General features: G+C 45.0%; 1 protein-coding gene across 3 annotated transcripts in view; it reads left to right on the top strand.

Moving 5' to 3' along the window:
• The first annotated feature begins 449 nt into the window (after positions 1-449).
• ATP8A2 (ATPase phospholipid transporting 8A2) overlaps positions 450-12,453 on the top strand; it is a 460,631-nt gene continuing 448,627 nt past the window's right edge. The window contains exon 1 of one of the 3 annotated variants that reach the window (XM_070749818.1): positions 450-804. In XM_070749818.1, the coding sequence (XP_070605919.1) occupies positions 729-804 (76 nt within the window). In that variant the 5' untranslated portion in view covers positions 450-728. The remainder of the gene's footprint in view (positions 805-12,453) is intronic. The other 2 variants (XM_070749817.1, XM_070749821.1) reach the window with 2 other exon arrangements.

The raw sequence follows: 12,453 nt of genomic DNA, 5'->3' as shown, positions 1-12,453 counted from the left end.
TTCAGCAAAACATGTTACACACACACATACTAATATATCTATCTCCCTTTTCATTATCAGCAAAAATGTTACACATACATATACAGACACAGACACACAAACAGACGCTTTTGGTGACTTCTCCACAGTCCTCCTCCGTGGCTCACTCTGTGGGAATGATGGCCGGTTAATATTCCCAAAGTCCAAAAGCAATTCTGGAAACGGCTCCCACCACAACTCCCAGACCAAGCCACCGCCTCTGGATGGGAGAAAAGGGGCCGCTTTCAACACGGCCTGGCCACGGATGATGGGAACCGGCGGGAAAAGGGTCGCCGGGCCTAGGATTGCCAAAGCCCAGCCTACAGGATAAAGCGCGCCAGGTGCGGGGAATCAACCTCCCCTCAGGACGGGGCCTACCGACTCCGCTTGCGCCGCGTCCTGCGGATTAAAAATCCCCGGAGTTTCGCAGCTGGGAATCGAAGTCCGCGCTTCAGCGGCCTCCCCCCCCCCCCCCTGCGCCCCGAGCTGCTCTGCTCCTGCCGCAACGAGCGGGGCCGCCAAAGCCGCAGTGGGGGCGACGGCGGCGGGCGCGACGGCGGCGTCAGCGGGAGGATTTGCGCGGGAGCGGGCCGGCCAGGAGCGGCGGATGGCCAGGTTAGCGCTCCCGCCGCCGCCGGCGTCCAGCCCTTAAAAAGAGAGGGGAAAAAAGAGAGACCCAGGCGCCGGCCGGAGAGCAGCAGCCTGGCGGCATGGCGACTCCCCGCCGCCTCGACAAGGCGCTGAAGATGTCGCTGCGGAGGAAGCCCAAGATCCACTCGGCGGCTGGTGGGTGTGGGGCGCGCGCCCGTCTGGCGAACGCGGGTGGGGAGGAAGGGAGAGGGAGGCGGCGGCCCTCCCCGACCGGTAATGCTCCTCCGGCGCTGCGGCGGACACCCCCCTCCTTTCTACCGGTCTTCCCCTCGCGCGCCCTAATTGTGCATCTCTCCTGGGAGTCCCTGCTGGGATTTCGTGGCAACGTTGCTTCCCCCCACCCCCGTTTTCCTCATGTGGTGAATTGGCGTCGAGGAATGGGTGTGTTTGTGTGTGCATCTCTCTCTCTCTCTCTGTATGTGTGTTTGTGTGTGCATGCTTCTCTCGTGTGTATATGCATGCTTATGTATGTGTGTGTTTTTTTCTGTATGTTTGTGTGTGTGTGTGTGCATGCTTCTCTTGGTGTGTATGTGTTGTGTGTGCATGTTTCTCTGGGTGTGTGCACATGTTTCTCTCTCTGTGTGTGTTTGTGTGTTCATGTTTCTCTCTGTGTATATGCATGCTTTGTGTGTGTATGTTTTTTCTCTGTATGTTTGTGTGTGTGCATGTTTCTCTCTTTGTGTGTATGTGTTGTGTGTGCATGTTTCTCTGGGTGTGTGCACATGTTTCTCTCTCTGTGTGTGCATGCTTCTCTGTGTATATATGTTTTTTCTTTGTGTGTATGTTTGTGTGTGTGCAAGTTTCTCTCTGTGTGTTTGTGTGTGCATGTTTCTCTCTTTATGTGTATGTGCTGTGTGTGCATGTTTCTCTTTCTGTGTGTGTGTGTGTGTTTGTGTGTGCATGCTTCTCCCTGTGTGTATATGCATGCCACTCTGTGTGTGTGTGCATGGTTTTTTCTCTGTGTGTGCAAGTTTCTTTCTTTCTCTCTCTGTGTCTGCTTCTCTCTCTCTCTGTGCATGTTTCTCTGTGTTTGTGTATGCTTCTCTCTGTATGTGTGCGTGTATGCATGCTTCTCTGTGTGTGTGTTTGTGTGCATGGTTTTGTGTGTGTGTGCAAGTTTTCTTCTCTCGGTATGTTTGTGTGTATGTTTCTCTTTCTCTCTGTGTGTGTGTAGGTGTGCATGTTTATGTGTGTGTGTTTGTTTCTCTCACTGTGTGCATGCTCTCTCTGTGTGTGAATGTATGCATGCTTCTCTGTGTGTTTGTGTGTGCATGCTTCTCTGTTTGTATGTGTGTGTGCAAGTTTTTTCTCTGTGTGTATGTTTCTCTGTGTGTGTGTAGGTGTGCATGTTTCTGTGTGTGTGTTTGTTTCTCTCACTGTGTGTGCATGCTCTCTGTCTGTGTGAATGTATGCATGCTTCTCTGTGTGTTTGTGTGTACGTGTTTCTCTGTGTGTGTGTGTGTGTGTGTGCAAGTTTTTTTCTCTGTGTGCTTGTGTGTGTTTCTCTCTGTGCATGTTTCTTTCTCTCTCTGTGTGTATGTGTGTATGTTTCTCTGTATGTGTTTGTGTATGCATGTTTCACTCTCTCTGCGTGTGTGTTTGTGTAAGTGTGCATGCCCGTGTCTCGATTCCCATTTTCTTCGAAGGAGAAAAGTGGGAAGGAGTGGGAAGGAATAACAGAGTGCTGTCTTGTCGCCAGCCTTCCTGAATCTTTCCCAGTTTCTCCTCTTGGTGTGGACCCAGAAAAGATTTGGGTTTTCTCTGGCCTGAGGCTGGTTTAGCTTTTGGAATTGCTCAGAAGACGGGAAGCTCTGTGTTTGGTGTGTATGTGTGTGTGTGTTTCACAGCCTCCTGGGTTTAATGAGATTTATTTCTAGATATAGATGGGCAGGATTGGTGCCTTAAAAATAGCTTTGTCCTCTTGGTGCCCACAGATTTGAAATTGATGGTAGAGCCTCAGAGCCAGAACAATTCCCTTTCAAACCTCACAGCAAGGAGCCAGGCATTATAATCTTCCCTCCTTTCTCCTTTTTTGCATCTAGATCAAAAGAAAGCAGAACCAGGCTTTTATGTTAAGGATGGTGTACAGTGGTACCTCTACCTACAAATGCTTCTACTTATGGACTTTTCTAGATAAGAACCGGGTGTTCAAGAATTTTTTGCCTCTTCTCAAGAACCACTCTTCTCAAGGACCACTGACAAACCCAAGCCTCCAAAATTGTAACCGGAAAATACGGGCAGAAGCCTCCATGGGGCCTCTAGGAATCTCCTGGGAGGAAACAGGGCCACCACCCTCTCTGTGGTTTCCCCAATCGCATGCACTATTTGCTTTTACATTGATTCCTATGGGAAAAATTGCTTCTTCTTACAAACCTTTCTACTTAAGAACCTGATCACAAAATGAATTAAGTTTGTAAGTAGAGGTACCACTGTAATTAAAACCCCTATAACATAAGAAACCCCTATAATTGAAATCCCTATAATATAAAAAAACATTCAAACAGGGAGGGTCGAGGCCCTGTTTCCACCCAGGAGATTCCTAGAGAGGCCCCATGAAGGCTTCTCCCTGCCTTTTCTGGTTACAGTTTCGGAGGCTCGGGTTTGTAAGTGGAAAATGGTTCTTGAGAAGAGGCAAAAAAATCTTGAACATCCGGTTCTTATCTAGAAAAGTTCATAAGTAGAGGCGTTCTTAGGTAGAGGTACCACTGTATTAGTTTTAGTGTTAGGTTGGGTTTCATTTTTTATATTGTATTGTATTTTATTCATATTGTTGTAAGCCGCCCTGAGTCTCCCGAGAAGGGTGGCATAGAAATCCAACCAATCAAATAAATAAATAAATACATTTGATGAAGTAGAAAATGATCCCACTCTGTACACATTTAAAGCCCACAAGGGAAGTCGGTGGCACTTGAGAGAGCTGGATTGGGACATGAAAGACTGCAAACACTAATTGGAGAATAGATATAATCCAGTTAGGATGACAGATCAGAGAGATAAACTGTGAAGTATAGTGTCTATTAAAATCAGGACCCTGGACAGCTCTAAGTGACTGCTGGTAGTACAGTACTCCAGAGTCTAGTTAGAATTACAGTGATACCTCGTCTTACAAACGCCTCGTCATACAAACTTTTCGAGATACGAACCCAGGGTTTAAGATTTTTTTGCCTCTTCTTACAAACTATTTTCACCTTACAAACCCAAGCCAACTCCACTGGCATGCCCCGCCTCCGAACTTCTGTTGCCAGCGCGCCCGTTTTTGCACTGCTGGGATTCCCCTGAGCCTCCCCTCCATGGGAAACACCACCTCCAGACTTCCGCGTTTTTGCGATGCTGCAGGGAAATCCCAGCAGTGCAAAAATGGGCGCTTCGCTGGCAACGGAAGTCCGGAGGTGGGGTTTCCCAGCGAGGAGAGCCTCAGCGAAGTCACAGCATCACAAAAACATGGAAGTCTGAAGGTGGGGTTTCGAGGACTCCCGTGTTTTTCTGATGCTGCAATTTCACTGATGCTCCCTTCACTGGGAAACCCTACCTCCAGACTTCCGTTGCCAGCGAAGCTGGGATTCCCCTGCTGGGATTCCCCTGCTGGGATTCCCCTGCAGCATCGCAAAAACACAGAAGTCTGGAGGTGGGGTTTCCCATGGAGGGGAGCCTCAGGGGAATCCCAGCAGCGCAAAAACGGGCTCTTCGGCTGGCAAAAGGGGTGAATTTTGGGCTTGCACACATTAATCGCTTTTCCATTGGTTCCTATGGGAAACATTGTTTCGTCTTACAAACTTTTCACCTTAAGAACCTCATCCCGGAACCAATTAAGTTTGTAAGACAAGGTATCACTGTACTCATATCTCTCTAAAAAAAAAAGGGTTAATGAAGCAACTCTTGTAAGTATGAAGGTCTTTCTCTATTCTAAAGAGTTCCAGTTTATTTGAGCTGATAAGAAATACGAAAAGAGGCTCCCCTCTTTTTACATATTTAGCACTGGACTTGCAAAATTTGTAAATAATCATGCTGAGGAAGATCCAGCAATATGAAACTGCTTCAGGGATGTGAATAGCATGATTCCCAGGGGTGTGAAATTTTCAGAGCAACTCATTGGCTTCTTTGTTAGTCTTCATTTTTCTCTTTATTGTAATTTTAATTTATATTTTAGTATCCCTTTTCTTAGGAATTCCCATCCGGTTCAAACACTTTTTCCCAATTTGTTTTTTTCAATCATGAAATCATACCGGTGTTGTTTGGAATTGAAGTACAGTGGTACCTCTACTTAAGAACTTAATTCGTTTTGTGACCAGGTTCTTAAGTAGAAAAGTTTGTAAGTAGGAATCAATGTAAAAGCAAATAATGTGTGCAACCCATTAGGAAAGAAATAAAAGCTCAGAATTTGGGTGGGAGGAGGAGGACGAAGAAGAGAAGAAGGACAGTCACTGCCCAGAGCGAAGGGAGCATTTCTTTTCTCTGGGTGCTGGCAGAGGTTTATTCCCTCTCCAAGCGCCCAGAGAAAGGAAAATGCTTTGTTCACTCTGGACTGCCAAAGCCTCCTTAAGTGCCACCAAAAGGCTCCTCTGGCACCCCAGAAAAGCCTGAGATGGCTGGGATTAAAGGGGGAATGGCAGGAAACTGGCCGGGCCTTCGTGCTGCTCTTAAATTTTCTGGGATATTTTTCTGGGCTCAGGTTCTTAAGTAGAAAATGGTTCTTAAGAAAAGGCAAAAAAAATCTTGAACACCCAGTTCATATCTAGAAAAGTTCTTAAATAGAGGCGTTTTTAAGTAGAGGTACCACTGTACAAGATATTTCCCTTAAAATTAAGGACTCCCGGATTACATTTTATGTGTATTTGGTTGTAAGCTGCCTAGAGTCCTTTGGGAGTTGGGCGGCATATAAATCCAAAAAAATAAATAATAAATAAATAAATTACATACTTTCCCACAATATTTCTGGTATTTCTCCCTCCTCAATTAAATATTTTCTATTAATATCAAATCCACTTTACATCTCCAATTTCAAAGATAAATTAATTAATAGAAGCCAGAGTTTTAGAGAATTCAGGAAATCTTGTGTACACTTTCACATGTTGTATTAGATTAGATTAGATTAGATTTATTGGATTTATATGCCGCCCCTCTCTGCAAACTCGGGGTGGCTCACAACAATGGTAAAAACAATACATAATAACAAATCCAATACCCACCAATCCAATTACAAGTTTAAGCTAAAAAATTCATAAAAAACAACCCCAGAATATTAAAAAACAAGCACACAATCAATCTAACACCAAAACAACATGGGCAAGGGGGAGATGTTTCAGTTCCCCCATGCCTGACGGCAGAGGTGACTTTTAAGGAGTTTGCGAAAGGCAAGGAGGGTGGGGGCAATCCTAATCTCAGGGGGGAGCTGGTTCCAGAGGGTCAGAGCCACCACAGAGAAGGCTCTTCCCCTGGGTCCCGGCAGACGACATTATTAACGTATTAATTATTGGTGAAATTGGCTGCTTGGCATAATTTGGAGCATTCAATAAGGAGACATTTCAGGCCTGCAGAGATTTGTATCACTCTGAATAATACACATTTCTGCAAGCCCTGGGATGTCTTCTTGAATTTTCCAGACTTTTTATTACTATAATTTTATTATTGCAAAAGGTTAAAAGCATTAGAAAACATTACTGGAGGATAATTAATTTTACTTAAGTCTAAATGTAAACAAAATCTAATTTAGTTTTTGTTTTGGCTCCAACCACTAAAGTTGTTAAAGGCCTGTTGTGGCTGTCAGCTCTGAAAAATATGCACATATCTGTCCGACGCCACTGTACAACTAAAATGTTTGGATTTATAAAACACTTACATTGGGACTAAAGCAAATACTTAAATGTTTGTCTTAAAATTATATAGTTGGATAGGATCTTGGAGGTTTTATTGTTCAGTCATATTTGGTGACACCAGGGCATACATAAATCCAGGGATTTAATGATTTACTGTATTTTTTGCACTATGAGATGCACCAGACCATAAGATGATGATGATGATGATGATGATGATGATGATGATGATGATGATGATAATAATAATAATAATAATAATAATAATTTATTAGATTTGTATGCCGCCCCTCTCCGAAGACTCGGGGCGGCTCACAACAGTAATAGAAACAGTATAACAATGGGACAAATCTAATAATAAAAATGTATAAAAACCCCAATAATTAAAAACCATACAGCACATACACACCAAACATGAAATATAAAAAGCCTTGTGGAGATGTCTTAGTTCCCCCATGCCTTGCGATATACGGTAGGTGGGACTTGAGTAACTTGCGAAAGACAAGGAGGGTGGGGGCCGTTCTAATCTCCAGGGGGAGTTGATTCCAGAGGGCCGGGGCCGCCACAGAGAAGGCTCTTCCCCTGGGGCCCACCAAACGACATTGTTTGGTCGACGGGACCCGGAGAAGGCCAACTCTGTGGGACCTTATTGGCCGCTGGGATTCGTGGACATTGAAAGAGGAAAACAAGAAAATAAAGTCTGCAAACAGTCTGGTCAGCTTTAGCGCCGTATTGCAGACCCAGCATGTGGTTCGTCAGGGCTCTGCTCCATCATCATCATTATTATTATTATTATTATTATTATTATTATTATTATTATTAATTAGATTTGTATGCCGCCCCTCTCCAAAGACTCGGAGCGGCTCACAACAGCGATAAACGATGTGACAAATCCAATACTTAAAAACAACATCTGAAGCCCCATATCATTAAAAGCCATACAATTCAATCCTACCATACATAAATAAATCACATTAGCCTGGGGATACCTCAAGTACCCCATGCCTGGCGGCATAGGTGGGTCTTCAGTAACTTATGAAAGGCAAGGAGGGTGGCGGCGGTTCTAATCTCCCGGGCGAGTTGATTCCAGAGGGCCGGGGCCGCCACAGAGAAGGCTCTTCCCCTGGGGCCCGCCAGACGACATTGTTTAGTCAACGGGACCAGTAGAAGGCCAACTTTGTGGCCTCCACTGGTCAACAGAGCTAAGCTGCCGCTGCCACTGGGGAACAGCTGTTCTAGGCAGTGGGTATTACTGCCACCTGTTGGCGCCAATTGGTGCCGCTGCTGGCCGCCACTGCTAGCTGCCAATTGCCGCTGTTTACCGCCACTGGTGGTGATTGGTAGCAGCAAACGGCAGTGATCAGTCCCACCTAGAACAGCTGATCAGTGGTATTCTGGGAGGCTGTTCCAAGCATCAATCAGCTGCTTGGCAGTGAAAGCTCCAGCATTCTCTGGTGGCAGCAAACAGCGGCGGCAAATGCCGCCAGCACACCAACACCCTCCCCACCACCACAATATTCGCTCTATATGATGCACAGACATTTCCACCCACTTTTTGGAAGGTGGGGGAAGTGCATCTTATAGTGTGCAAAATATAGTAATAATTTTAAAAAATTAATTCAGTGACAGAAAGTTCTATTTTCCAGTGCTTTACTGGTACATAGCTCTAGGAAATTTCTACCAAAATTGTTTGAAATCTGTTCCCCTGGTTTCCATTATTCCTGCAGTTAAGCAATAGAGAATATACTTGTTTTGACTTCTACATGACAGCAATTTCAATATTTGAGGACTAAGGAGAGATTACTGTTAAGCATATCTCCTTCCTTAATTCTTTCTTTTGTTGGACAATTATGTATAGCTCTTTGAAAAGTTATGATTTCCTTCGGATTTTTTACGATTATTTCTTCCATTATCGTATACAGTATGTTTAATTTAAACTTCCTTAAAATGTGGTATGTAATTGCTATGGCACTAGCGTGTGGCAGGAAGAAATGATTTAAATGTAAATTTGCTTATACAGTGTTCCCTCGCTTTTTGCGGGGGATGCGTTCTGAGACCGCCCGCGAAAATTGAATTTCCGCGAAGTAGAGATGCGGAAGTAAATACCTGTACACTATTTTTGGCTATGAACAGTGTCACAAGCCTTCCCTTAACGCTTGAAACCCCTAAATTACAATTTCCCATTCCCTTAGCAACCATTTAGATTATTACTCTCCATGTTTATTTATTAACATTTATTTTAAAAAATATTTATTAAAGGCGGACGAAAGTTTGCCGATGACATATGACGTCATCGGGCAGGAAAAACCATGGTATAGGGGGAAAAAACGCAAATTATTTTTTAATTAATATTTTTGAAAAACCGTGGTATAGCCGTTTCGCGAAGTTTGAACCCACGAAAATCGAGGGAACACTGTACAGTGGTACTTCTGCTTACTAACTTAATTCGTTCCATGACTAGGTTCTTAAGTAGAAAAATTTATAAGAAGAAGCAATTTTTCCCAAAGGAATCAATGTAAAAGCAAATAATGCATGAGATTGGGGAAACCACAGAGAGGGTGGAGGCCCTGTTTCCTCCCAGGAGATTCCTAGAGAGGCCCCACGGAGACTTCTCTTCTCCCCACCTTTTCCGGCCCTGTTTCCTCCCAGGAGATTCCTAGAGAGGCCCCACGGAGGCTTCTCTTTTCCCCACCTTTTCCGGCCCTGTTTCCTCCCAGGAGATTCCTAGAGAGGCCCCACGGAGGCTTCTCTTCTTCCCACCTTTTCCGACCCTGTTTCCTCCCAGGAGATTCTTAGAGAGGCCCCACGGAGGCTTCTCCCTGTCTTTTTCGGTTACAGTTTCGGAGCCTCGGGCTTGTAAATAGAAAATGGTTCTTGAGAAGAGGCAAAAAAAATATTGAACACCCACTTCTTATCTAGAAAAGTTCGTAAGTGGAAGCGTTCTTAGGGAGAGGTACCACTGTACTTTGGTGACCAAAATACCACGTGAGTCAAACCACCCTAAAACTTGTTTACGGAATGACAATATCAAAGTTTGCATCTCCAAATTTATATCCAAATGATAAGTAAGAGGCTTTTAATTGATTTATATTTGAATTATTCTCTAAAATGCTTATATCTCTTCTCTTGTATACCCAGACAGCAAAAACATCCGTCCTGCCTTTTTCCCCTGCCTCTTTAAAGTTTACTAAAAATAATCCACCATCAATATCACACTTAATGTTACAAAGTGCATTTTTCAGAAAGATCACTCATGGTTTGCAAAAATCTAGAGGTCAAGCATCAGCACCATTAATACTGATCAATAAAAGCGCTGCTGAAATCTCTGTGATCTCCAATAAAAGTCAAAATACCCTTGCACCAAAGCAGTAATTAAAGTATCTGTTTTCCAGGTTGCAAAATGGAAATATAAATATTAGATTTAGTGGTGCAGAGATGTAATTTTTATGCTTGTCATTTGCCATCTGTCCTTGCTTGTAAGAATACTGTTCAAAATTTATGGTCCTCTGAGTCTCCTAATAAACTTTAGCATTCCAGACTATAATAATAATAATAATAATGATAATAATAATAATAAAAACAACAACAACAACAGTTGCATTTATGTTCAGCCCCTTTCCGAGGACTCGGGGCAGCTTACAACATATAAAAGACAATAAAAACTTCTGAAATCCAATTAAATTTAAAACTAATTGGTCTAAAACCCAAGTACATTTAAAAATCAGCATTAAACAACAAGCATCCCATTCATTCACCAGCCAGGGGGCAAGCAGTTAATAGCCCCAAGCCTGGTGGCACAAATGAGTCTTTAGACTCTTACGGAAGGGGAGGAGGATGGGGGCAGTATGAATCTCTAGGGGGGAGTTGATTCCAGAGGGCCGGGCCCCCCACAGAGAAGGCTCTTCCCCTAGGTCCTGCCAAGCGACATTGTCTAGTTGATGGGACCTGGAGAAGGCCAACTCTGTGGAACCTGGCCGGTCGTTGGGATTCATGTGGCAGAAGGCAGTCCCATAGGTCAGGGGTCTCCAACCGCCGGTCCGCGGACCGGGACCGGGCCGTTGGGGGTTTTCAGCCGGTCCGCGGCGCCAGGGCCCCCTCGGCCTTTCCGCGCTGCCCACCGCCCGCCCGATTTGCCCCCTCTGCTCCTCTGCCACCTCCTGCCTTTCACCGCAGCTCCTCCCGCACCCGGAACGCACGCCCTGCCCGCCTCACATTTGCCGAGAGGACTTTCGCCCCGGGCTCTCAGCAAGGGGGCTGCATGAGAGGCGGGGCCGGCGGAAGGTGATATTCAATGTCGGGGGCGCATGGGCGGTTTTGCACGCGCTCCCTATCTCCCTGCTAGCCCACTCGGAATACTGTATTCAAAATAAGAAAAGCCTTCGCCGGCAAAGGCTTTTCTTATTTTGAATACGTATTCCAAGTGGGCTAGCAGGGAGATAGGGAGCGCGCGCAAAACCGCCCATGCGCCCCCGACATTGAATATCACCTTCCGCCGGCCCCGCCTCTCATGCAAACCCCCTTGCTGAGAGCCCGGGGCGAAAGTCCTCTCGGCAAATGTGAGGCGGGCAGGGCGTGCGCGCGTCACCGCTGAGAAGAACGGAGAGAGAACGAGAGTGAGTGAAAGCAACAGACAGCAAGATAGAGAGAAAGTGAGAAAGAGAGAGTGAGAGAAAGGGGGGGAGAGAAAGAGATAGCAAGAGAGAGAGAACAGGAGAGAGAAAGAGCGTAAGAAACAAAACAAGAGAGAAAGAGTGAGAGAGAGAGAAAGCAAAAGAGACAGAAAGAAAACAAGAGAGAGAAAGTGAGAAGAAGAGAGAGAAAGAGAGGGAGAGAGAGAGAAAGAGAGAGGGGGGAGAGAGAGAAAGAGAGGGAGAAAGAGAGGGAAAGGGGGGAGAGATAGCAAGAGAGGGAGAGAGAAAGAGAGAGGGAAAGGGGGAGAGAGGGGGGAGAGAAAGAGGAGATAAAGGAAGAGGAGAGAGAGAAAGGAAGAGAAAGAAAGAAAGAGGGATAGAAAGAGAGACAGAGTGAGAGATGCTCAGTGAGCCTTTCTTTGAAGTTGCCTTTCTTTCTTTCTTTCTTTCTTTCTTTCTCTTTCTTTCTTTCTTGCTCTTTTTCTTTCTCTCTTTTACCTTTCCTTCCTCTATTTCTTTTCTTTCTCCTTCCTACCTTCTTCCCTCCCTCCCTCCAGTCCTTCCTCTCTTACTCTCCCCTTTCATAAGTTTCCTTGCTTCCTTCCTCTGTTCCTGTCCCTTCCCTCTTTCCTTCTTCCTTCCTTCCTTTCCTCCCTTCCTTTCCTCCCTCCATTTCTTGCTTTCCTTTTCCTTCCTCCCTTCTTTCCTCCCTCATTCCCTTCTTTCACTCCTTCCTCTCTTACTCTCCCCTTTCACACCTTTCTTTGCTTCTTTGCACCCTTCTTCTGTTCCTGTACCTTCCCTCTTTCCTTCCTTCCTTCCCACCCTCCGTCCATTCATTCACCCATTCCTCTCTTGATCGCCCCTTTTACGGCGCCGCTGACAGCTAGCTCCCCCCCCCCACCGGGCCATGGAAAACTGGTCTAGCTGAAAGCCGGTCCCTGGTGCAAAAAAGGTTGGGGACCTCTGCCATAGGTAATCTGGTCCGATGTTGGATCTAAGAACTTCCTTCAGCTTACAGAATTCCCTTCCCTATTCTGATCTTTTGTGACAGATTTACAGATTGAGATTTTTCTGCTTAGCAAAATTTGCAGTTTCTTACATTACACAGTAATTAATGTGCTAATTGGGAAAAAAAAGTCGTAGCGTATCCACAAACTGGCTTTATTATTCCCACAAGGGAAATGTGGTTTTACTTCTTTACAAATGTATCAATACAGAAATAATATTAAGACTTTTTGGTCCCCTGACAACCATCTTTGCAGTAAAATGGTTGTCTAAAAAGCTCATTCAGAAAAGGTTAGGCATATTTAACTTTCAATCAACCAAGACAAATTAATCAA

Source organism: Erythrolamprus reginae, chromosome 4 (genome assembly GCF_031021105.1).
Source record: "Erythrolamprus reginae isolate rEryReg1 chromosome 4, rEryReg1.hap1, whole genome shotgun sequence".
Taxonomy (NCBI): Eukaryota; Metazoa; Chordata; class Lepidosauria; order Squamata; family Dipsadidae; genus Erythrolamprus; species Erythrolamprus reginae.
The sequence above is the reverse complement of the archived record's forward strand: the minus strand, read 5'-3'. Positions and strand labels throughout refer to the sequence as shown.